This window comes from Apteryx mantelli, chromosome 10 (genome assembly GCF_036417845.1).
Source record: "Apteryx mantelli isolate bAptMan1 chromosome 10, bAptMan1.hap1, whole genome shotgun sequence".
Classification (NCBI taxonomy): Eukaryota; Metazoa; Chordata; class Aves; order Apterygiformes; family Apterygidae; genus Apteryx; species Apteryx mantelli.
The window spans coordinates 15,866,040-15,893,234 of NC_089987.1; the positions used below are offsets into that span (position 1 = coordinate 15,866,040).

A 27,195-nucleotide genomic window follows, 5' to 3' on the forward strand; every position below is an offset into this window, starting at 1 on the left:
TAGGACCTTGATCCAGACAGAGTCTCCAAGTTTCTATTATTAGCAAATAATAATACTTACATATTGTTATTCCTATTAAGTACATCAGAGAGAAATCCTTAGGGAAAAGAGCTGAAAGAAATGCAGGGATGGGAAAGGCCAGTCAAATTTTATGACCTGTTATTTTTTAGAGCAATGAAAGGCAGTGGTTCTGGGTGGTGAGCCAGAAGACTAAATCCGTGTGGGTTATTGTGTTAGTATAATTTCTTTAAGATGTACCTACTTTCTTCACAGTAAAGCTTAAGTGCTGCAAAATGGTAGTTGTGCCGTTCTCTCTTCCCATCTCTCTAGGTAATATCTGAGATGGTGGCTCCAAGTCTTGTTTTGCTTGATTTTTATGGACACTCTTTGTGTTCATAATGTCATCTCTATAATATTTAATATTTAATATGTCAACATCATCAGTACAGAAAGTTGTTTTCCCTGCAGTGGGAAGAATATGTTACATGTACTGCAGCAGAATAGTGTGTCAAGATGATCCTTAAGAGATTTTCATTCTCAGCTTCAATAATTTATATAATTTCAATATATATTTTAGCTTTTTGATGCCATAGTTCACTTAGTTTAGCTTAATTAATCTGATAAGAAAACTTCATCTTACATATTAATCGCAGCGTCCATTGATAAAGCCTTCCTGTTTGTGGAGCACCATCATATAAGTATTTAGAGAATGTAAAAATATTAGAAGGGCCAAATCTGTGTTGTTCAGGAGCTTAGACATTGAAATAATTTCTATATAACAGAAATAAGTTTGTCTGTAATTTTTAGAAATCTCTCTTCTAGTCAGTGTCTCCAGTCAATTGATAGGCCTGATTGTGCTCTGTCAGATAAGGCATTTTTCTAATAGTTATATTAGGGGAAATAAAGTAGAAGAAATTCAGTCAATTGTCTTACAAAAAGTTAGAGGAAATCCAGAATTTTCAGTTGTGTGTAATAAACTTTACCTGTAATGTAGTATAGTATATGAATTATATAGGAATATGTGTGTGCATGAGTATAGAGGTGTATTTTTAAAATTGATGGTATTCAGTAAAAACAATTACTAATTGATCAATGTGTTTGTGCATTTGTAGATACATATGTAATTTGCATGAATATGTCAGAAACACATTTCCAAAAATGTGTGAATAGTATGCACTACATATTTTCCTTTTGAGTGTATACCCACTGTGTTATCATAAAAATAAAAGTCATAATGTAATGATAAATTGTAGCCGTCACACTGTAGAGATATATGTACACATAGATTTCTATATGCATGTGTGTAAATAGAGTCACATGCTGCTTTGACAGTTGCTTAACACTTGATTTAATGGTTGTTTTTAGCTTAACTCACCACTTTAAGATACATTTTTAAAGCTTGCTAGTTACCCATGTATTTTTAAATGAAAGCTGATTGTTTTAGTTTTTCCTAAGGCTTCACGTCATTAAAATTTTGTTCCTACAGCACCTCACCCAGTGACACCTTGGCCCTACTCTTAGTCCATGCCCTGTACTGAGATGCTACAGCAATACTAATGATAATAATTAATCATAAGTAATCTATCGAGAAGATGATGAGAGCTTCCTGTTTGGTAAATATTTTTAAATTTAATTTCATTTTCAGTTGTTCATTCTTTGGAATGAGATGCAAAAAAAAAAGTGCAGTTTTCCTTTAGCTTTTTAATATCAAAGCATCATTATGGTGCTTATTACAAAAAAACACCTAATTTGGGAAGTAGGTCTCCAAAACTCTTGACCTGAAGTAACCTATAATGTAAAAAAACTGTCAAATATATTAAAACCAGGATGTACCTTCAGTCTTTCTAGAGAAACCTTAGCTTCTGCTGCTGCTTTCACTGAGAATGGTAAGATTGCAATTGAGAACTTCATTACATTAAGCATAGCAATCACACTAAAAACCTGTAAAGGAAAAAGAGAAAATAGCTTGCTATTTCCAATAAACATTGAAAAGAAAGTTGTATTTGCGTTTTACAATATAGTGAGGAAGGATAAGTATATACTGTTCATTTGTGCCTTCTATTTAAATAAATGCATCCTGAGTGGTTAAATCTAGCCCAACCATTTATCTTTCCAAGGCCCTTATGAATATCTGAATAGCATTAGTCCCTTCATGGAGATTTTTGGAATGTTACTATATGATGATTCATATTCCCTGAGGCAAATTCTTCCTTGGTTTAACATCCCTGAATTTGGTTAGGTTAGATGAGGCAAGTAGTTGGTCCATTAACAATAACTCTTTCTGCCAGCCAATTCTTTGCCCATTTTATTATATTTGCAGTGAAGCTATGTTTTTTTTACCTTGCCCACAAGCTGCCTGTGTGATGTCTTATCAAAGATTTCACCGAAATACAAGTAAATCATGCACAATGCCCTGCTTTCCTTAGTATTCTCTGTCATTCCTTTAAATAAATCAATCGGGTTTATTCCTGGTGTTGGCAAGCATTTAGCTGCTACTGACATCGAAGTGAGACCTCATTTCTTCCCTATTAAATGAATTTAGGGTTTTTCTAGGACTGGAATCAGATTTACTGATTTGTTATTGATGGCCTCTCCTCAAAGAACTTTCTTCCAGTTTTCATACATTCTCGTCTGTGTAATTCATATGATTAAAAAAATGTATTATCATTTTTGCATGGTTCTGAGTTATTTCCCTAAGTAATCTTGGATGGATGTAATCTTTTAAGAGCAGATGGCTGATACATTTTGTTTTCCAGGGATAGATCAATATGGGAAAAATATAAGGCCAACATTTTCAGCAATATTTATGAGGTGCCAAATTGGAAATATTTTCAAGAAATTGATTTTTGAAAGGTTTTGTGTTCCATACCTTTTGAAAATCAATCCCTTCTAATGATATCCCAGATTGGGCAGCCCCAGAGCACTAGTTACATTTGAAAGTGGATCTGTCAAAATTACTGTTAGAAAAAATTGATCTGGATTATGAATAAGTGTAGTTCAGGCGTGACAGAACTTCAGGAAGCAGTCAGAATTGCAGTCCTACACAAATATTAAATCTCTTCCATGGGTTTAACTGAAATTCACGTTGTGTCATTTTTCCCATGACATATCAGATATTATATGCTCTCTTCTGAATTAAATAAAATCTTTCTGGTTCTTCTTTGTTTCTGTAACTTTTTTTTCATATAAATCCTCACTCATATATTGGAGTTACTATTTTTTTCAGTTAAACTCCCTATACATTGTTGGTTTTTTTTCTATTAGAATGTCCTTCATTGCTTCAATGTTCTGTCTGGTTTCTGATTTCTAAAGGGAATGAATATTTGCTGTTTGCAGAATAGAATATTGCACTGATCAGAGCTGAAGCCTGTGAAGAACCAGTGGATGATGAATGATCCCAAATGTACAGGTCTTTTTTTGTTTTTAAAAAAATATTTTAAATTCTTCAAAAAAACCATTTATCTTCATTTAGAATGTGCTGCAATTAGTAATCACCTTCATTTATCAACTACACATTTATCTTGCAGTATTTAACAGTAGTCACTCATGCTTAGTGGCTGCATGCAAGCTGCACAGGAAAGTAATTAAGCCACATTTATTTTAGAGCTATCCTTTAGTAAAAATCCCAAGGATAAGTGCATGAATTGAAAAGGCTGTAGTAAAAACAAAGCAAAAGAACACTCTAAGGTAAAAAAGCTAAAAAGCAAATGTCTGTTAAAAAAAGAAACAAGAAATCGTACAACTGATGCAGTTAGTTCTTGCTTTAAGATGGTATGTAAAGTAAATGTCAGGACAGTAGCCAGTGCTGATACAATAGGCGTCAGAGCAGAATTTACACTCTGTACATATGCTGCTTTTTCCAGTAGCTTCTTTTCCATATTTCTTGTACCTGTGAAATACAAAATTTTTTAAATATTGTAATATGAACAGCATCATACAAGACAAACGCTAATATTCTTAAGAGCAGGTCATTCTCTGTGACAAAGTTCCTTTACTGATCCTACTTTTTGAAGTAGTGATTATTGGCAAGAGTTGTGTGTGTTGATCAACATTAACTCTGGCTATAAATTATATATATATTTTTATAACAAACAAGGCAAAATGAATATTCAATGTGCATCTTCCATTTTAAAACAAAGAAAACACTAACAAAATCTTTTGAGTGAGTAAAATTCAGACTGCTGAAAATACGTATTTTGGCTTTTTAAAGTGTTAAGTGATGCATAATGGAGTAATAGAATTCTCAAAATAAGTTCTCAAGTTCTGTTAAATGTATATGGATTTTAGACTCCTCTGTTTTCATCAGTATTTTAACCAGTTTAATGTTATAAATAGTCTGTACAGAGCTAAATAAAGGCTTTTTGAAAACTGTTTTTCAGCTATCTTAGAGTATGCATTTTGCTTTGAGGTTTCATTTGTATGAAATTCCTAGCTCAGAATTACAGGAAATACATTACACAGGATTTTCTCCTGTAATCGACCAGTTTGCCCTAACAGTCAGGCTAAAAATATAGCAGACTGATAATTTGCTTATTTGGTCACATTTTCGTAGCAGTTGTTACCTTTGCTAACTCTATTAAACTAAGAGGGGTATGCTAGCTTATTCCCCTTTTTTGTTATGCATGACATACTCTGTTTTTTTTCTAAGGTGAATCTCTTTCCGGTATTTTCTGTCATATTTTTAACTTTCTAAGTACATAAATATGATTTTTCTGTTCTTTCAGTATATATAACATTTAACAATGTCTGAATTATTTAAACATGCATATACCATCTACTAATGTCTTAATTATTTAAGAATCAGCAAAGAGTTTGACAGTATTCTATTTACTCCTAATTCTGCGTTATGAATGAGTAATTCATAAATGAGAGAAGTGTTAATACCATCCTTTCCAGCATGTATTCCCATAATGTAGCATATTCTTTATCCTTCCACTTAGTATTTGTCACTCCATCCCATTTTCAATGTAAGGCTTCACATTCACAAGTGAATACAAATTAATACAGACTAATCTTGTGACCAGTATGTTATGAGGCATCATATTTACTCTTTCAGTAAGATCCATACATTTAATACTTGCTACCTTCCTATGATTTACAAGAAGTCAGTCCCAACAAGATTGTTCCTATCTATCAACTTTGTAAGATGGATGCTTATTGTAGAGAAATTGGAGCGAGTTTAGAAAACAGCATAAAAAAATATTTGGAGAGTAAAGGAATAATTTATGAGAAAAGATTAAGTGAGTTAACTATGTGTGGTTTAGTTAAGGAACACCTATGTGGTTCATAAAGGTCTACAGACTTTTAACAGATATAAACAACAAGGAGAGTGTGAGTGGAATTATTAAAGGACTGCCAGTCATCTGACTAAAGAAATGAAGCAATTTTTTTTTAAATGTCATCTAAAAGTCAGAGGAAAACTGCTGATTTCAAAAATGAAAAGTTTGGGTCAGCACATGTAGCCTTTAGCATGCTCTGGGATCAGGGTCAGGAAAATCAGTTGCTGAAGAATCACAGCAATTTATGAGACCATTATTACATTTCACTATCTTACCTCAGTTTAAAAAAAAAAAAAAAGAGCTTTGATGCTTTGATTTACAAATGATTGGAATTACTAGTATAATTAAAGTGCTTGAAACATTTGAATCGGATGTGAATCAAATACTAGACAAGATAGATTAGGAATAAGCATGTATTGGCAAAGCTTTGTTTTTTTGTTTGTTTGTTTGTTTTTGTTTTGTTTTTGCCCTAGGAGTAAAACTATAAAAAATCTCTAGTGATTTAGAAAATTAAATCCAGAAGAGAGGAGCAGTGAAGAGGAGTCTGTAGTTCTAGGATCGCCACGTCTATCACTCACTATTGGCTTTTCATGTAGTAGGAGATTCTTCCCTATCAGTGCAGAGGACTCAAATAATTTATAAGGAGCTTAATACTGTTTTGAGTTACATTAACTCAACTAAAATTCCGCGGAGTATAGTCCTTTCGTATGGTCGGGCTATTGCCTCTTCCCTAATAGGGCTCTTTTCCCTTTCGCTAGTTAATGCCTCTCTTTACTATCAAGGCCATGAGGATGCCCAGAGAGAACAGCTCTGGCGGAGGACGTGGGTGAAGGAGCAGGCAAAGGAATCTGCGTTGCTGCTTTCCCCCTTCAGACTACTCAGTTGAGATAATTTCTGATACTTTGTTCTCTTTGTATCCTCTTTGTAGTGAGAGCTCCGAAGAGGTATGTATAAAGATCCTTTCATATACAATGTTTTAGAAACTGCGATAATGTATACTGTCTTTGTGAACTCCTGATATTGGAGAGAAAACCACAATTATGGTTGTGTATGCTACTTTAAAATCAAAATTTTCTATACCTTTGATTGTTGTCGCAAAAGATTTTTCCCAAGCATACATTTTAATCAATTTAATGCATGTTAAAATCTCGTTCATTATTTGCACACGCTTATCTGTTACTGAAATTGCTGCTTGTCGGAATACAGTTGTGAATTTAGCCATCTTTATCTGCAAACAAGTTGTAAAAATCTTGTTAAAACATTCCCTTAATACTGAAATATCTGACAAAAAATGAACATAAGCAGAGTTGCTTGAACACATGAATGTAATAAAATAGAAATATGTTACAAAGCACAGGCCACGCTTCTTAAAGTGGCAAGTTATCTCTGTTGAAGTTTATATTTTCAAGCATATGTGCTTCTAAATTCCCTGTAGAATATTTATTCTTGTGACTTCTATTACATTTTGCTACTTATTACAGTATTCTGTTGGTCTCTAAGAACATCAGTCAAGATTACCTTTTTATACCCATCGCTAGCAAGTGCATATGAAAAAAGTAAAAAAGATTGGCTTTTATTAAAAAAAAAAAAAAAGCAAAACCATGTTAGTAACTACCTGATTAAATATAAAACATCAATTTGCTTTAAGAACATACGAAAAATGGAGAACTTCTGAAATATGAAGAACAACTTTGCACATGAAGTTCTTCTATAACTTCCAGAAATTTCTTAGGAATTTACCCTGCACCTTCTTGTTGGCTGAACGGACGGATAGGTCTGAAGGGTTGGTTGATAACTGATGTAAGGGGCCGCGGTGCCTTTGATGGCCCAGGTGCCCTAGGTGTCTGCAACCTCGTTGACATCTCGGTCATGGGAATGGCTGACATGGGATTAATTGGTTTGACACAAATGTAGGCAATTAATAACTAGCCTGGCAAATATTTGTATTCAAATCATACAATACCGGCTGTCTTACGAATCTCTTTTTACTACTGTGAAAAGCTTGATTCATAGACTGTGACTCGCTGGCTTTAGCTGGCATAGTCATTGTGGATTCAAGCGGAAACTTTAGAAATGCTGCAAAGTGCATGTAAATGCTCAGGCAAGCTAAAGAACATTTGATTAAATAATCATTTTAATGCTGCCTTTATTAGTAAAAATAAGGGAGATATATATTCACATTAAGTAATAGAGAAGTTCTATTTCTACTGCTCAATGAGGAGCTTTTTGAACTGTTTTTTATATATGTTATATTCTTTAAATAAATCTTAGTAATATCTAAAGCTTTTTTATTTTTTTTTGCTCTTGCAAAAATTTTTGGTTGTACAGTGATGCAAAGCTGAAGAAGTATTCTCCTCTGACCATTGTACCTGAAATTTGGTGCTCATCTTTTCTTCCAGTCATATTCCTTCTGGGTTTCCATAAAACTGCTTATGTGGCAGCGTGAATATAAAAGCCGATACTACTGTCATAGATGTATACTTCTATTACAATGAAATTGGAAGTCTTTATTGCAAAAGTCACAGAAAATGGAATTCTGCTTTCACAATAATGGAGTTACTATGGCTTCACTGAGAGCAAAACTTGAGCTGTCATTGATTTTTTTAGGTTCAAAATTTAGAGGTGATTTAAGGCTAGGATTTTTTGAAGATCCTCAGAGACAGGCACACACTCCACATAAAATATGAGCTTATATTATCTTCCTCTGAAAACCCCAGTGTTGGTGTTACTATCAGTCAATGTGGATATAAAGCAATTAGAAGATGTTTCACTTTACCTGTAGAGGTATAAATATGATATAAACAAATGTGCCTATGAGAGCTGTGGGACCAAGAATAAGACAAGCATATACTGTGCAAGTGATAATTAGTATAGGCACATTCACTGGCAGGGGACAAAATATGGCTGCTTCAAACATATGATAACCATCATGAGAAAGTACATTGATGACCTGCAAAAAATACAGAGATATATGAAGAGCAATAATTATATGCATAATTCTTCATTTAAGGAAAAAAATTTTGAAAGAATTAAATTGATGGTAGTTTTGTAGCCCCATGATTTGCAGGATCAACTGCCTGTTTACTGTTTATTAGGACAAGGTTTAAGTGAATATGGCATATCTTTTCAGCATTTCACAAAACCAGTTTAAAATAACCTAAAGGTGAACTATAGCATTTGTTTATGAGGACTTACCTCACCGACAGAAGCGTGTGTCAAAGACTTAAATTCCAGCAGATGTTCAAATGCTACTGTAGAAATAGCATTTTTTAATCGTATGGCTGTACGGTAGTTTATGGCCCATGCCAATGCCCAAAATATTATTTTAAAAAATTCAGCAAAAAATAGTGCCATGCAGAGTCCGACTCCCTTAACAAAGTTTTTTGAGGTGCTTGCACTGTGCTGTAGAATTTTATGAATGATCACGGTCTGCAAAGTAATTTCAGAATATTTTACATTGCATTCATGATTAGTTTCCTATTTTTCAATCCTTGGAAAATTTATCACTATGAAATCAGGAGCTGTACTGCTTTATCATGATACCAAACATGCTATTGAAATTAGAGGGGAAGTGTGTCAAAAGCATTTATAGCGTATAGTTCTACTGGAAAGTCAATCATTCAGCAGTTCAGAAATGCTGTAATTAAGGTTTCACTGACCAAACTCTTCTTTTCTCTATGTAAGCTGATAGAAGTTATTCTTACTGACTTCGGTGGACTTTGGTTCTAACCTCACTAGATGGCTCCATCTTTTTTTTTTTTAGGGGGAAAAATTCCCCAAATAGATTATTGCTAGTATGTGTTCTGTCTTAATATACCTATAGAAGTTCACTTGCAGAACAGCCATGAGTACAATTTCTGTGAGTCCTTAGACACTGGTTTGACTTGGTGCCATTCTAAGGACTCTGCAGCGCACAGTTAATGCCTCTCGCATCGCAGTGATAGGGAGGTATAGTAACGGCTAGCAGCTGATGACCAGTCGAACTGATTGAAGTTGGATACGTAGTGAAAAAAGGCATTCACACTTCCCAGACAAGTTATCTTTGGAATGTTCCCTGTGGATATATTCTTTTTATTCTCGGTTTGGGGAAGAACTTTCCATTTCACAGTGAAAGTATGTATGGATAGATACATCATATATACATGAACTGTTATTATGAGTAATGTAAGGACTTGAATCAGTCTTCTACTATTCTTTAGAATTTGATAATCTATGATGTTAAATGTAACTGAAAAATGTGCATATTTCCCAGACTCCTTTGTATAATATAGGGTGATAGTAAGACTGGTATGTTAAGGCTAGATTATTACAAATTTTGCTCTATGTAGGCTTCTACCTGATATTGCATCTGAGCACTAACTGCATCCAAATAGTGGAAGTGGCAATCTGTTGGTTTGCTCCTTACAGAATTCCTCCTAGCTGCAGTAACCAAGAATTGAGCATCGTTCACTTTGGCATGAAAAGGACATTTATTTCTTGCAAAGGCATTTTTATTTAGATTCTTCCAGACATTGTAGGGAGGAGTAGATCCATGAAATGACTGGGAAGAATAGCAATTATTGAACTCTGGGAAATGCAGCCACTGAAATTACTTTGTTCCTGGTGTCGCAGGGGAGACGTGCCATGGCTTTGTCTTTTCTTGCTCACTAACCAAAGGCACTGGCTGATGGTATCGGGCAGCTAAGCTGTGCTTCCTGCGTGTGTTCTGTTTCCAAGGCAGAACACACTCACTCGTCCCTATGAAGGATGCATATATTTCATTTTGTCTGGTTAATAGCTGGTTGTAAGCTGGTGCTAAGCACAGTCATTCTCCTACATAAGTGAAAGCTACCAGTGAAAGGTAACTGCAGAGTAAAACCTGCTAAAAGATTTTGAAACTGGAGAAGATAAATCAGCGTGCATTGAAAATGGCTTTACTAGAAGTCTTCAGCCCTGATCCCAACTCCAGGAGTAATGAGTATGAAATTCACTGAAACACATACTTTTTCCCATGAGTTTTACTTCTGCTTTTCAAGTGTGGTGAATTATAAAGACATTGTGAATCATATCTTCTGGAGAGAGGTTGGGAGGGACAAGGACCTGGCAGTCGCTTAGGGAGGCGAAAGAAGAGAAGAAAAAGAGATTGAAGACTTCAAGTTTACCTCTGACATTTATTTGTGTTTTACTAGGTTACTATCTCTTTGCACAAACAAAAGCAGCAGTAACCTCCTTTTGTTTGTTACTTGTCACTGTGAAGGTAAATTGTGAAATTCGGTACCTGTATTATTCGCTAAGTGAAAATATTTATCTGTAAAATTCTACGAACCTATGATATCTAGTCATTAGTGACATATTTTCTATTCTTTAGTGAAATGGATGTAGACAAAAACATTGATTTTTCAAGAATAACTATTGGAGCAAAGTTTAGCAAAGCATTCCTATGGCAATAGGAATAAGCAAATAGTTGAATTGAGTTATTCCTGATTTAATTATTATTACTGTGCAGACAATATTTAAGAGTAACTTGAGTAAAAGCACTATATAGCTTTAATAAAAGAATCATACCAGAACTTATATAATTACAGTAAATATTAGCTAAATCTTTTTATTTTAATGAATTCTTATAAGTTATTAGAAGTTATGTGTAGTAGAATGATTGTGCTAATCTGTTGTTTTCTAACTTTTTGGAGTTAAATTTCCTTGATCTCAAGCACTTCTCGAACCTGTATTAACTCACCGAAGAAATGGTAAAGTAAACCCTATGCTTAGTCACCTACTGCCACTGATTTCTATAGCTGATAAGTGCTTGAGTGCCTTTGAAGAGCTGGACATCAGATACATAGCAATAGAGAAAGGACTCAGACCCTTTCCAGACTAAGGAAAAACTGCTGCTGGAGTCTTTGTGAAAAATTCTGTACTTTAACATTAAAAATGGCTTTTGAGTTGTACTGTTCAGTGATGTATAGAATATGGAAATTCTGGATGAATGAAGCTCTCACTGGTCTTGAATCTGACTATTAGAAACTCATGTTCTGTGTTAGAAATCTTCTTAGGTTTTCTGTAAAACACCAGCTTTCACTCATGGCTTCCATATCACAAGATAAAAATAATGATCTCAGTAATGTGGCATGAGACACTGCTTCATGAAAAATGCAAAGAAATAGATTCATTTTGCTCAGGGCAATTGCTGGCTCCTCTCATTACATGCAATAAAGGTGAGCAGAATAGTCTTTTTAATTTTTTGAAAATTTCTTTAATGGAACAAAAATCACCTGTATTTTTTATTTTTGATTCAAAAGATATAGTTAACTTGACTGTAATATGATTATTACATTGTAGCAACAAGACCTGCTCTTTTTTTTTGATCATGGCAACTTTCAATGGAATGAGTAATGGGCAAAAAAGAGAGAGTGCAGGGACAGTGCAGGAGTAGCAGCCCTGCTTTTGTACACATTTTGAAGTTCTAATCTTTAAACTAGAAAACATGCTAATGGTAAGATGCAAATGGGGACTGACACTTTTTCAAAAGAAAGATGAGGAAAAAAGAATTGCTTGTTGTCATTCTTTGCTGTTTTCTCTCAGTTCCAGAAGTGTGCAAAAATGACTGAGGTGCTGCAGAGGCAAAGATACTGACTGGTTCTGCAGGTGCCTCCACCATCGGTTGCAGAGTTAAGGAAACACTGATGTGAGCTGGAGATTGAACATAAGGGGCTTTGTATCAATTTAACTACATAGGTTTTTAGTATGATTTTAGCTAAGGTGGCATGATGTGGTGGAAAGCAGTGGAGCACATATTTTGTATTCATATACTTGAGGAAATTAGAATACACAGTCTTTTCTACTGTAGTCTCTGTTGTCTCTGTTCACATGCAAGAGGAGATGAGAGGCATATGGATAAGAGAAATTAGAGCAAATGGTTTTGTCTTTTTTAGTGCTTGAAATGATGTTAATTGATCAGATTCTAAAAACATGAAAATATAGAAAATTGACTTCATTTTCATCTAAGGTTCACTGTTTCCTATAACAATTCTGCAAATATATCTGTGGAAAAATGAAGGCAAACCTTTAAAGAAAAATTAACAGACACTGGAGGACATTTTGGGACAACATTTGCTGATTTTGCTGTTATTTGTTCATCACAAGTTTGTCTCCTGTGTTTGTTGTTTAACTGTTGCATAAGCAAACCTTGAATTGTAGCTCAGGATAATATTTTTCTACACAAAAAAGAATGCATAGTACATTTCATCTTAATATTAATTTCTAGATTATATAATTTACCTTTATAAAAACAGACATTTTAACTATTTCAAATATGTTAATTTTAAATATTTAAAAAATATATTTAACTGGCATTAAAATGTAAGAAACCTATTTGTAATATTGTTCATAAATATGAAATACAACTTACAGGTCCTAAAGCAGCAAATATAATGCTAATTAAATTTACTATGATATCCACCAAAAATCTTGTTCTTTGAAATTTCCATACTACTTTGCCCAAGGAAGCTTTTTCAGGCCCAACACTTGCAAGCTCTGCTTCCCAAAGGCGTCGAAATCTGTAAATAAATAAATAAATAAATATGTATATTTGCCAATTTAAAACTGAAAAGTTTGATGCTATTTCTTCCATTCCTGAAAATGCGTAAGACACTTGTGTAGGAAACTGTATAAGTAACAGAATTCATCATCTTACTCTGTCAATCCGTTCATTTAAAGACATCTTCAGAAGTAATATACAGAGAACATTTCCAGAGAGCAACATCTCATGAAAAGAATTCATTATGCAAAATGAGTCCTCTAGGAAATTATTAAAATGAAAGATTAATTGAGAATTTGTTTCATGAGGACAGACAGTCTTAATTATTCAGCTAAGTGTAGACCACAGTGGAACAAGATGAAATCGTTGTCTTTTTTAACCCCTGGGGTGAATTCACAGAATGCTAATCTTCAGCTGAAATGAATGTCGGCTTCCAGCACTAGAAACTGAAGTTTCATGGGGTTGTTAACATCACATGTAAAACTCACTAGTCCTTTTAGAAAGCTTTGCAGTACTTTGGGCTCAATGTTGTAAAACTCTGAGCAGTCTGACCCCATCCCATGGTCTATGAATGTTTAGGTATGATTATATGTGTAATATGATTAAATGTAATATGATGGTTATTAAAATATGTAACTGTATTCTTCAGGTTTTATACCAGTCAGGGTGTTGGAGCCTGATTCAACTTACACAGAAGCTTTTTGCAGCTTCTGTGGGTTTTTGGTTGGGCCCACACAGTAATTTGACTGAAGAGACAAACAAATTGCTGAATTTTGAGAGTGATTCTTTGCAGCCTTTCTTTTCCAGTTTATGGGTAGGGACTACAGCCTCTTGCATAATGTTTAGAGAGGGATGCAGCAAAGCTTTCCCCCCCCCCCACTTTTAGGTTTGTTCCCCTGTTTTTCTGCATCGTATACACAATTCCTACCCATTGTTTTCTTTTAATTTCTGCTGCTCATACCTTTTTATGGTATTATTTTTCTGAGTATCATGTACTAAGTCAAACAGTGGAAACAGCACAAATCATTTTGCAGTAAGAGCAGCTAATATATATTATATTTCTTGTGCTTTGCATGTATTTCTGATCATGATTAACCCTGGAAGGTCACATAAATAGAAATCTTACAGTAATAATTCAGCAGAATTGACATAGTGCTACCTTTTTGCGTTTGGGTCTGCACTGTCATAATATGATAATGGTGGTAAGCTATCCACAGTGATGCTGTGTCTGTATCCTTTCATCATTAAAGGTGAAAGCCAAGAATACGTAACTGATGAGAACAGCCCTGCATCATCCATTGGATTAACAGCTGACCTAGGGGAAAATACAAGGTATTATTGTGGTATTCACCAAGTTTATTTTATGGCTGTCAGATTGACCTTACAAATGTTAACTGTAGCAAATTGTGTGTTCTGAAGCATTTAAAGATCTTTTGACACTTACAGGCAGAGATTACCCTGCATTTTTTAGGAGAATGATAGATCTAAATAACACCACTTACTAACTAATGATCTGGTAAGGTCTCAGTCCTGAGCTAAGACCTCAGCCGTTTCTTTCCGGTGCATGCTGCATGCTTTGCCTCTGAGCCAAGAGAGGTTTCCTTTCTTGAAGGCAACTGGCATTTGCTACACATAAGCAGTATCCTCCTCGCCTACTGCTCCAGGGCATGCACAGAGTATCAGGGCATATGTTCAAGTTACCTTTCAACAATGCTGAAATGTCATATTCTGTCAGTTAAACTCAGCTCAGACTGGGGCTAAAAACTATCCTGACAACATATCGACCCAGTTAACAAACAAAATAAAGTAAGCAAGACACAATATTTCATAATAACATAGTAATGAAATTTCGACTATTTGTATATTTTCCTTCTGCATTTTATTTTTCAGTTACAAACAGATGTGACTTACTTTGCTTTGATGTGGATAGGAATCATTGTTTTTAAACTGGGTTCATATTTCTGAAGAGTGGAGCTTCTATTTTACTTGCCCGTCTGCCTCATATGGTGCCGAAGTAGTCATTGTGCCAATGCTCAGTTTCCAGAGTTTCTTATTCAGATTTTTCTTTGGAGCAAAAATTTAAAAATGACATAATTAGTTTTAACAATTTTTTAAGGGACTATTTAAACCTGGTGGCAAACTCCCCAAGAGTTTTCCAGTCATAACAAAATGTAAGATGGAAAATGTTCCAACTGAATAGATGCATGTGTATCTATAAACCTATGTATCTATGTATTTATGTATGTGTCAGGGAATTAGGAATTGCTATGATGGGAGTGTTCAGAGGACTGATAAAATCAGGCCAGTTTCAAACTTCAAAACATTGCTTTACTGGATTGATGTTCGTTAACAGTGAACATTGCCAATGGTTAGTTCTTAATCCCTGTCAATCATTATCAATACATAGTCAAAGAATTAGTCCCTAACAATCTTGTAAACTAGCTGTGAGTGTGCAACATGGAGCTGATACCATATAGTTAGCACTGATGGCGTGGTCCTTGGTGGTCGTAGTCACAGAAATCAAGGTGACCAGGCTTGAGAGCTCTTTAGCAAGGAAAGCTGGAACTGAAGCGGGCATCTTTCCTCTGTCCTTAGTGTTTTATGCTCCTTACCCCGTCCTCAAAAGAAAAGGGGGTAAGCTCATCTGTTCCTGCTATAGTTCATCTTTTTTTGGGGACCTGAACTTCTGGGTTTTGCCAGACATCCTTCTTTCTTATTTGCAGGATTGCAGGATTAATTTGGTTCTACCGGACATGTTTCCTCTTTTTTTTTTTTTTTTTTTTTCTTCTGCAGGATAATTCTGGTTTCACTAGACATCTTTCCTGCATGCTCTACATCCTTCGTCCTTCAAGCAAATTCTTCTGCTTGCAGATGATTTCTTCTACCTCACTTGTGCAGGTGTACCACAAGTCTGTTTACCCCTTTAAGTATATGTGCATGTGTGCATGTGTGTGTGTATATATGCTTAGCTGTGTTACAAAATACTTATTGCTTGGTTTTGCTATTCTTAATGTTACAGTGTTACAAAATGTTTATATACCCTTGCTGGTTAGGCTATTTTAGTGTCCTTATGTCTGTGTTTAAGACAAGCAAATATTAATTATATCTTAGTCTGCTACTTTATGGGTGCAACAGGCCTCTCCTTTGGCTACAAAAGTCTTTCCATCAGCATCTGTTTCATGTAATCTCCCTACTTAGAAAGTGCCATTACCACAGTAGCAAAGTGATCAAAATTATAAAAACTTGGAAAGGAATATAAAGGGTGTGCTTTCCCTTTGCCTTTTGATCTTCAGTACACTGATTTTGCTACTTAACTATAATGTAATACTCGTTTGTATCACAGCTGTGTTTTTTTGGTTTTTTTTTGGTTTTTTTGAAAGCTTGCCATTTCTGGTATCCAACTGAGGATACAGTTGCTTAAATTTAGGAACTTTAGGAACTTTAATTTGAGAGAATTTTGCCTTTTTGTGTGATAAATGTTTCTAATGATGCTGGTGACCTTTAGTCCAATGTCTCATTGGTCTGAGCAAAAACAAACAAACAAACAAAAAACACTTCTGAAAAGTGCCTTTTGTTTCTTCTGTGTTTTATTAATTTTTATACTTTGTTATTCTGCATTTTCCAGACTTAAAAAAATATTCTACCCTTCTTGGCTTACCATTCAGTTAGAATAGTCTTATTTCCTGTCTCTATGATCTATCCATGTGTTGCTATATCCAGATGATGCCCAAAAGCATAATCTCAGGGTCTGGATTTTGTAAACTTTAATTGGAGTCAGTGTTATGGTTTGTTTGTTTGTTTGTTTTTCCTACTGGGGTTTTAGTATTAACCCCCAAATCTTTTTCTTAGTGTTACATTATCTCATTTATTTTTCCAGATTTCTTTGCAAGATTTTCTACTCAAGAGTCTTCAAACTGTAGACTGACTCAGCTTGTCTCAAAGCTGTATTTTAACAGCTAAAGTGTGTGCGCATGTATGTATGTGGGTGTGCACATATGAATTATGTGTATGCATTTTTATATGTACATACATATATTTGCAAATACCCCAGAAATGCTACTGTTTTCTACTTGGTTCCCTAGTGTTTCTTTGCCATTGTAATTCCTTTGTATCGAGTGCTATATCTTTTCCCTCTTACGGAGTTTTATGTCGCTTACATATTTGATTAAGACACAATACAGCTCTTCCAGTCTTCATAAATATTAATTGTGTTAATTAAATATTAATTCAAATATTAAATTATACTTAAAATTAAAAGATTAAATATTAATTAAAAGAGATCTAGCGTTGGTGGCTGTGAGGCCAGATACTGAGAAATTGTCTCCTATTTAATGTTGTACCATTTATAATTGTTATGCTAATGGTCCAGCAGCCAGTTATGTGTTTCAGACTGCTGTGTTCATGTTCAAATCACATTATTCTTACTCCTTGAAATAGATTTGTAGGACTATATTGAAACCACTGGTAAAATTCTAGGAGTAGATTTTGAGTTTGGAGAAGGTGATTATAGTACAAGACCAGAAAAGTGTGCTAATCAAAGTTAACATATTTATGCTGCCCAGTTCCAGGGCTGCTGGCCTTGTACTTGGTCTTTCAGTAATTTAGAACGTAATGAAGGGATGCTAAATTTTATGCTTAATCATCACTGAAGAAAAGCATCATGTCTCTTCTACACTTTTTTTCCTGCTTATGCTTTCTACTCTTGGAATTCTCGCCATGGAAAAGCCAATTTTGGCCGACCATTTGGCATTTAATCTGCCTGTTGGGTCTTAAGTTTTCAGTATGTCTGAGCTTACAAGTCAGCATTCAGTGTTGTATAAAGGAACTACTTGTCTTTCTCTGCTTTCTACCGAAACCTCCTGCAGGCCTGTCACCTAGTCTTGTATGCTCAATTAATTTGCCAGCATCTTGACAGTTCTGTTATCCTACTACATCTTCTCTAATGCTAAACTTGTAGCATGTCTTAACATGAATTTAAAATGCAACATCACAAGTAAAAATAAATGATCATGTGATATGCCACAACTAGCTTCCTTGTCTTTGCTGCATATTTTCTGTGAAAATATTTTCTGTGAAAGGGTGGATGCTGGAGGATTTTGAGTTAAAAACCAATTGGGGGCAGATGGAATTCATGTTTCCAAGCTCTTTCCAGATTCCAGCCTCCCAACCTGTCGTAACTCTCGATCTGTTTTTTCTGTGGGGATCTCTTGTTCACGATGTTGGTAAGGAAGAATAGCTGCTTATTGGGAGAAGGGGGAGCGTACAGTATGCCAGAGACTTTAATGCTCCTCACCTTGATTTCATACCATGGTGAGGTTGCATTAGGACCATGTTAGAAAGACTGGGCTGCATTAGAAAGAACATTGCCTGCAGGTTGAGGGAAATGGTTTTTCCCTGCGCTCAGCACTGGTGAGACTGCATCTGGAGTGTTGTGTCCAGTACTGGGCTCTCCAGTGCAAGAGAGACATGGACATACTGGAGCAAGTCCAGCAAAAGCCCACAAAGATGGTTAAGGGCTTGGAGCATCTGACATGTGAGGAGAGGCTGAGATAGCTGGAACTGTTCAGCCTTGAGAAGAGAAGGCTCGGGGGGGGTCTTGTCAATGTGGATAAGTACCTGATGGGAGGGTGTAAAGAAGATGGAGCCAGACTCTTCTCAGTGGTATCTATTAAAAGGACAAGAAGCAATAGGCACAAAAAGAAATACAGGAAATTCCATTTAAATGTAAATTTTTTACTGTGAGAGTGGTTAAACACTGGAACAGGTTGTGCAGAGGTTGTGGAGTCTCCATCTCTGGGCATATTCAAAACGCAACTGGACACAGCCCAGAGCAAGCTGCTTTAGTTGATCCTGCTTTGAGCAGGGGTTTTGAACTGGATGATCTCCAGAGGCCCCTTCTGATTTCAATTATTCTGTGACTCTGTGTTTCATGCCACATACTGTACTGGAGTTACTATTTTTGATGCAAAATTAACATTCATTCTTTGTAGAAAAAGTAAATGATGAGAGCATGGAAAAAGTCATGTTATTAATGGCCATAATGTTTATTTTGTCCTCTATTTATGTTGTTTAATTTGGTTTGTACTGTTTATAGTTTTCAAATATATGTCCAATTTTCAAATATTCAAGAAATCTATCTTAGATTATTTTCACTAAACAGCGTTCACAAGAAAAGTATGAAAAACTAGCATAGTTCCTGTAGACATTAGAAACATGATCTCTGATATTAAACTCTACCTGCTACCTTTTTATTTCCTCTTTAAAGTGATAAAGTGTACCTGAAACCTAGAAACCCAGCGTGTGTGAAACCACTTACATTTTTCATGAAACAGGTGAGATGCCATAAGCAAATCAGAACAAAGCACTTGACACAATAGGCTGAATATTGAATATGCAATAAATAAATGTGAGCTGTTTTCTGGTGAACCAGGACTGAGACTTTCAAAAGGATATCTGAATACAATGTTTTACCCTATGTTGAATATAGCGTATCTTAAAAGAAAGAGGGGAAACCTGATTTGTTTCTATATCAGTGTTCATCAGGGAATCTGGTTTTATTAGCTTTTATTTCTGGCCACATTTTTGTTCCCATTTGAAGATTCTATTATTTGATTTTTTATAATTAACTCGAAATTGTGGAGGCTGAGATAATAATCATGAGCCTACTACAGCTACTTATTTAAAATATTCAGCTGATTTAACAAAAAAAAAAGAGGCTGAAAAGAATCCAAATTCCTAAGTTTGCATTCATTTTTAAATGGTGCTTTTGTAATTCAGCTGCTGTTTTATGTCAGTTATGTTTTATGTTGGTTAATTTCCTATATCCTAATCATCCCTGAAAAGCGAGTTTGCTATTTCTTCTCTTCTTTTTCTTTTTTTATGGAGCCATTGTGAATTAAAAATAATTATTCTTTCAAAATATGTCAAGATACTTTTCAACAACAATTGATGATGATTTAAAAAAAAGATTTAAAAACTAGTATAGGATTAAATCAGAAAGAAAGATCATGAAATACTCATCTTGTAAATAATACATGCGCCACCTGGTGTTGGACATTTTGGTTGATAGTAAAACTAAATTGAACTACATTGTGTAGGCTCAACCTTTATTAATGTATTATAGGTATTGTGAGTAAATATGAAAGGTTAATTTTATTTGCATTATGCTTGTGTTAAAGAAGTAAAAAAATCTTTTTTTTTGAAGTGGGTAAATTATAAGAAAAGTTAAAAATAGCAGTAGAATCATTTTTATAGAGCTTGCCCTTATAAATAATGCATTTTTCTTGACTTTTGTGAGCTTTTGGAACATTAAGCTAAAGGCCCATAAGAGTTCTTTTGTGTATGCGTTTATGTAAGTCCTGACACCTTCCAGTATTCGCTGTGTGTTGACATATCACAAGTAAGCACTTTGTAAGTATTGCTAGTGAGGCAGATGAGGCCAGAGGGCGAATCCTGAGCATGCTGATGGATGGCTGTCCATCAGCCTCTATGTGACAGCTCTGAAATTTCAAACCTATTGATTGAAAAAATTCAAGGATAACTTTTGCACGCATTTTGTAAAAAACAAAACCAAAAAACCCAGCAATTGGGTAGTAAAAGGAGATGTAAATGAGTGTCTACATTAAAAGAAAGATAAGCAGAAGTCCATTATTATACATGTCCTTTAGCCGCAGACTCTTGGCCATCAGCGTACTAGCGGGCCAACTAGCTTGCATGTAGCTACGGAGCAAGCAAAGCACTCCGTGAGCCTGTTCTGCTTGCTGGGCTGCCTCTGTGAGCTACACTTGCAGATTACTACAAAATGTACAAGTGTATAGCAATTTAATATTCTCTAGATTTAATTAATGGATAAGGACAAAAATGTTGCTTTCATTGATGCTTGCCTGCCAGAATTGAAATTAATGGGCTTTCTCTAATGCAAAATTTGCATTCTCTGTTAATGCAAAACTTGATCTCCCCCTTCCTAAATAGCATATAAATGAACATTGAAAGAACCAGCTTCTTTCTTCTCCCATTCCATATTTCCATAATTTAGGAGAGAATAGCTTATGTTAAAAGGAACCTACATTACTGCTTTTTATTATATCAGCATTAATGTTTTCCAAAGATGGCTAGATACATTGATAGAGACGACTGCATTTGTATCTCTGGTAAATGAGGGCATAAAAGAAAAGAAATGTGGGGAGAACAAAGGAAGTGGATTAAAATTTCAAGCTTTATGCAAAAATGTATGAGAAATTAAGCTTGCTTTTGCTTCCATTAATTTGTAGCCCACTTTGCCACTGTTTCAGGATTGTATTTTTCTTGACATCCTGAAGAATTAATCCCCAAATAGGTGATTGAACTATAGACAGTTATAGTTGGGGTGACATGCAGTCTTAAAGACTGCAGTCTTGCAGTCTTGAATGCTATCAGAGAAGAAGCTAACTAAATGGAAGTCCCTCACACAGTTTTGTGTGTGGTTTTGGTCAGCTCAGTTTTGGTGAGCATGTTGTATCCTTCATGTTTCATCATGAAGCTCTATAGTGCAACTTAAATTAATGCATATCACAATGCCTAGGTCAATTACATGCATGTAAAGCACAAAAAAATCAGTTATTTAATGTATACATTATAATATATAATGATAGTTTTTTTCTTTTCTACATGTCCTTATCTAAAACAGTTTTTGGCATGACTCCCAGGAATTTTTGAACACTGAACATTTTTTATGTGTTATAATAGGTACTGAAGAAAAGTTTGTACATATTGAAATTAGCTTAATAAAGAGGCAATAGGTAAAAATAATGTAGCTACATCTGCCATGTTCTGTATATTCAGTATCATAATATTCTACCAAAAGGCCAACTGGATAAAAATGTAAAGCATAGATTCTGTTGTGCTTAACTAATACAATCATTTCTATGAAAAACAAGGTTTTAAAACTTAATTTATATACATTAGAGAAATCTGCATAAAATACTAACGTGGTTGCCAGGTACACAGGGTCTGTTTCTGCTATGGAGATTTCAGGGTTTCAGACAATGAGGTCAGTGGCTACCTCACCTGAATTTAGAAAACCATATTAGAGAGGAAGTAGGTTCTAGTATATAATTTCCTGAAACATCCTCAGGGAATACACATTTGTGATTACTCGGTGGCTTTAAATCAATGCAGCTGGAACAATATTTGTAATATTTTGCAGCATATTTTTTTAAACATGGAATTATGAATAACATTTTGGCTAATGATTCCGTTCATTACTGGTTTTGATTACGATACAAATTGAAGAGCTGCATGTTTATATGGCACACATTCTGCCAGTTGGCTGTGTGCAGATGATAACAACAAAGAATGACTAGTGTGAAAGAGATTATTTGGCTAATTCAGAAACAGGTAAACTGCTTCTATCCAACTTTATTTTGGAAGGTTTTTGCCTCTGGGCAAAATTGAATAATATAGATAAAAGTTGGCTGAATAACTAAAAGCAAGAGTAAGTCATGCTTCATGTAGGGAGTCATTATCCAGCAGGTTCGAAAGGAAACATTCTTGAGTTGATTGACCTGCAGAGTGCAGTTAGTATGCTATGCAACTGTGAAAACCATAGAAGAGTGACTAAATTCAGTCCAGGTAGGCTATTCAGAGTTCCCATGTGAACAGATAGTATAGAAATACCTTATACTGTAAAATCAGGAGAAGCAAATACAGAAAAAGAAAGAGCAAAAATACAACATGAGCCAAAGAGAAAGGGGAAATAAATGCCCAAGGCCAAATACCGGGAAGTGCTGAACATATCTTAATTACCTGCAAGGGTAGCTAAACAGCTTGGAAGTTGTAGGTGTTCAGCAGTACACCTGCAGTACGCTGCAACCAACTGATTCAGGGAAAAAGAAGTCTGAACAATAAATGTGGAGTGGAGTAGTATTATCTGAAAAAAAAATATGGCAAGTGATGCTTAGGGAGCAATAAGAACCACAGCTGAATGAGATTTTACACTGAAATAAGGTTTCAGATGAAGCAAATACTATACTAGTAGTCTATCACAGAGCGAATTTCTTTTAAATACCAGACTAACATTGAGTAAATATAGATGCAACACTTGTGATACTGTGCTGAATTAATTAACTTAATAAAATTGAATATATACAAAGAATAGCAACAAAAACATTGTTTTTGTTATATATAACCTGAATTTGAAAACATGGTTAGATCATGAACTAGAAGGCTTTAATCAAATAAGGACAGGCTAACAGAACATGTGGGGCCACCCCAGGGCCAGCTTACGCTGTGCTGCTGCCATGATGAGCCAAAGCAAGTTGTCTATCAATAGCAGTCTCTAGATTGTGCATTACTTCCAGCTTCCTATGAAAGAAAAGGAAATGTCCCCTAGCACATAGATAATCCCAACTTGTTAAAGCAGTACTTTGTGGTTATAATTAACTAGATAAGAATAATGTTGTAATCATTTTTGCCTCACGTTCTTTAAAAGAACATGATTTTGAGGCTAGGAGCCTACCTCGCAACCTGTGCAAATCCAGTCCTGGCCCTGCTTTGGATTTATCCCTGGATGAGACTAGAGAAATGAAGTATTAATGGTTTCTTCTTATTCTTGCTTCCAGCTTTAATCACAGTGTTTTTTCTCACTCTTTGGTATCATCAAAATTAGCAGTTGCACATATCTCTTTTGTATAAGAAACGTCAAATAAAAATGTTTTTAGATTAATGTTAAATCAGTTAAATGAGAAATTTTCAGAATATAATGTGCAAGCTTTTATACAGGCATATAAGAATATAACACCCAGGTTTCAGAATTGCTGAGTGCTCAGAAAGGTGCTCAGAAAATGGCAGCAGAGTTTGACAGTCTGTAAGAGATGCAAATCAAGGCATTTACCTGTTTCTTTCCTGTTCTTTCTCCTTTAATATTGTCACTGTGTCCTTGTCTTAATCTTTACTCGGTGTCTCCGCGTCCCAGCCTGTTTCTCCTCATGCTCGTTTCCCTGTCGCCTGCCTTCTTCCCGCCCGAGCGCTGCGGTTGTGCTGTTCTCTCGCTCTCCAACAGCCCGGGCAACTGCCACTTTCAACTTGCAAGGAACATTCTGGCACCGGTGTTCCCTTCCCTCCTGTTCAACAGAGACCATCCCAGCTGCTGGGAGCCAGAGGCAGAGAAAGCTCAATTTTTATGCTGAAAAGCCAATTAGCTATACTACACAGCCAAACACCCTCTTTGTGGTAGGACACATCCATTTGGGGAAGTACAGTTCCTCAAAATACAGAAAGACAATTTCATTAGTAGCATCCTATAGTAATAGCATGAGAGTGACTCCCTGTCAGCCAGAGAAGGGAGCAGACTCTGCCTCAGAGCATGTATTTAGCTGCCACAGAGAGATGTTCAGGTCTTCTTCCCTAGTAGACACAATATTAAGCAGTTACTAAGAAGTGAAGGCAGAACTCCCATGCATCCCAACCTTTAACTGGAATTTGTCTACATAGTACATTTGAAAACAGGCTTGAGGATCCCAGACTGTGGACTTTCTTTAAGGTCAAACTGCAGAACTACGCCAGACCTTTAGCATATCATTTTTTAGCTTGCAGCCAGGTAAAACTCATTTGAACTACAGAGAGGAAAATGCCCTGTCTGATGACAGGGACATAAAAAGGTGATTTTACAGCTCCTTCAAAGTGTTTCTGTGTTAGAACGTGGACAACAAATATGGCTGAGTTTAACTCAGAAAAGCATTTACTTCCATAGGTCAGGCCAGTAACTCCATTATTTTCCATGCACTTCTCTTCTTTGGCAGCTATGTTCTTGGTTTCAGGAGAAAATTCATTCCTCTTGGTTACAAGCCCAACTTCTTTTTCTTTTCTGAGATTAAAAATGAGAAAGCTTACAAAAACATACCAAAGATAAATGAACCTGAAACTCATCCCATTCAGCTCTTTCATTCAGTTAAATTATACTAAAGAAACATATTTCTCTCTGTCACTAGCAGTTCCCATAAAAAGGCTGATTTGGCAGCATGCAGATTAACAAAAAAAATTGTACTCTAAGTAATAGGACATTATGTGCAGCAAAACTAAGTTAAGTTTGAATGAGAAATTCTCTTTCAGTTCCCTACAACTGAATCCTCTTCTGAGTGTTAATAGTGCTGATCAGCTCTACTAATTCCATTTCTTTAATTTCCCATGGATATTGCTTGTCCTTCAGAAGTTCCTCTGAATCAGTGTAAATTTTGTGGTATGCCTCTGGTATGAAAACCATCTCTGAGTAGGCATGACAGGCAAGAACTCTCTCTGTACCACCCTCTTCTAGCTCCAGTTTCAAATTTGAACAATAAGTTTGAAATTGCTTTTTTTATATACCTATTTCCTTTTCCCCCGTTTTATGGAGCTCTCTTTCACTTCTGAATAGGAGATGGAATTTTTAAGTCCAGTCATTTTTGTGAGGTCTATTAGCAGTTATTCCTAAAATGCAGTTTACAATTACCACGGAAGAATCCCACACACAGCTTCAGAAATTTCTGAAAGGTCTCACGCTCATTTAGTCAGGAGTGTGCTGCCAGCAATTCTTGGCGTGTTCTGTGTGCTGAGCCTACATAACCAACTGGCAGCATTTTAATCGAGCTGGATGTGCAAAACCAGAGATTCTTTTGTATGAAGATATTTAATACAAAGTTTACATTAAAAAGCAACTTTTAAAATTTCCACTGCTACTTTACAGTAAGTAGAAATATGTGATATTAAAACAAATGAACTTTAAAATGCAGTTCAGTTGCATTATGATGTTCTTTGAATTGCTTTACATAAATGTCCCAGTCATGAGGAGTTGATGTTGCATGCCAGGATGGTAGGAATCACAGTTAGGGGGGAGAAAATATTATTGAGGGAAATAATCTAATGAGCATGCACTTTATGCAGTTCATCTTGTGCACAAGGGATGGACCATGCCTTCATACAATCTCTCACCTGGGAAGACTGCAAAATGTGCATTGTTTCATCACATGTATTCCAAAATAAGTCCTTCACAACACACCCATCTTGCATATTTCTTACAGAACAGCTCATATTAACTGATGTATAGAAACACAGCTTTGATCAGTTCAAAGCATCTATTTGCATCTTTAAAGTTAAGCACTTGTGCTTAAGTGTTTTATTGGATTGGGAGGGAGGCGATGTGTTTGTTAAGACAGGAGGGCTCTTCCTGATTTTCACACAGTAGAGACAGAATTTGAAAAGCTAATTGGCAAATTTCTTAATTTCTCTTTCATCCGTAGACATAGCAGTTGAGAGTGGAGAGGAATAGTTCCCCAAGAACACCATTGCATCAAACAACCTGTAAAAACACGATAGGGATGTAGCAAATAGAAAGGGTATGAAAAAAGGAAAGTGTGATGACAGATTGAGTGCTTTATCTCATAAAGTAGCTGCAGAAGGTTGAGCAAAGGTTTGAGAACTCTAGGGAGTGCCAGGAAGGGGGCAGAAGAAAGAAGAGAAGAAAGCACATGCACATCTTATTCAGGAGAAGTGAATTGAGAGAGGCAGGTGAAAGATAACAAGGCTAGATGTTTGTATGGCATGGAAACTTAACAGAGGATGGTTTTGGTTTAGAATAGTTTTTTTAATATTCAGAATATCCCACTCTGAAGGCACAATGAAGTTGTCTTATTTTACAACTCAGATTTGCAAACAGCTTCAGATCGGTGCTGGGATTAACCTCTACAGAATTTATTGTGGGTTTGCAGCTTCTACTGCAACCCCCAAGAAAGAAGTGTATCTTCAGAATATTCACATTGGCAGCTAGAAAAAATGACTTGAGCTTATTTTAATAACTTCAGAAAAGATAGTGTTATTTATGTCTGCCCTCAGATCACACACCTCTGGGATAGGCTAATTTCATATAAATAAAGTCTGTACTTTTTACATAGCCAAAATCAAAGCATTTATATTAGGAGAACTTCAAGGTGATAAAACTATGATCTTGAATTGAAAGACTGTTAAAAAAAGAATAGTACTAGTAATTGCCAACTAGTAGGTATAAAAATAAATCTATCAGAATGGGATTAGTGAGAGCTAGTTAAGGATTTACAACTCAAAAGCACCTAACACATCAAATACAAAATTGAGTTAAACCAGTCAAAATGCAAAACGGCTTAAAATTCCTATGCATTTATAAAAATAATATTTGTTATAATTGTCTTTTCTGTGTATTTATATTAAATTGCTTCCACTTTAAAGTAATGATGATATTACTTCCTCAAGGTAACAGTGGATGCAAAACAATAACAATGTACTTCAGATGAAAACAGGTAGATGTACTGCAAGCATATGATCTGTTTCAATGGAAAATTTTTATTGCTTTATAATGTAAATTTTCAGAAATGTGAAGTAGATAAGAACAAAGAAGCTATCATTTTTTTAAAGGAA

General features: G+C 35.3%; 1 protein-coding gene across 1 annotated transcript in view; it reads right to left on the bottom strand.

Moving 5' to 3' along the window:
• LOC106483293 (ATP-binding cassette sub-family C member 12) overlaps positions 1–25,033 on the bottom strand; it is a 49,258-nt gene extending 24,225 nt beyond the window's left edge. Inside the window, exons 1-11 of the mRNA XM_067302833.1 lie at positions 24,891–25,033; positions 24,516–24,637; positions 23,727–23,920; positions 14,707–14,756; positions 13,955–14,110; positions 12,667–12,814; positions 8,475–8,708; positions 8,056–8,229; positions 6,360–6,507; positions 3,741–3,889; positions 1,834–1,941 (exon numbers count right to left, since the gene is read on the bottom strand). Of these exons, the coding sequence (XP_067158934.1) occupies positions 1,834–1,941; positions 3,741–3,889; positions 6,360–6,507; positions 8,056–8,229; positions 8,475–8,708; positions 12,667–12,814; positions 13,955–14,110; positions 14,707–14,756; positions 23,727–23,920; positions 24,516–24,637; positions 24,891–25,033 (1,626 nt within the window). The remainder of the gene's footprint in view (positions 1–1,833; positions 1,942–3,740; positions 3,890–6,359; positions 6,508–8,055; positions 8,230–8,474; positions 8,709–12,666; positions 12,815–13,954; positions 14,111–14,706; positions 14,757–23,726; positions 23,921–24,515; positions 24,638–24,890) is intronic.
• Between the last annotated feature and the right edge of the window lie 2,162 nt (positions 25,034–27,195).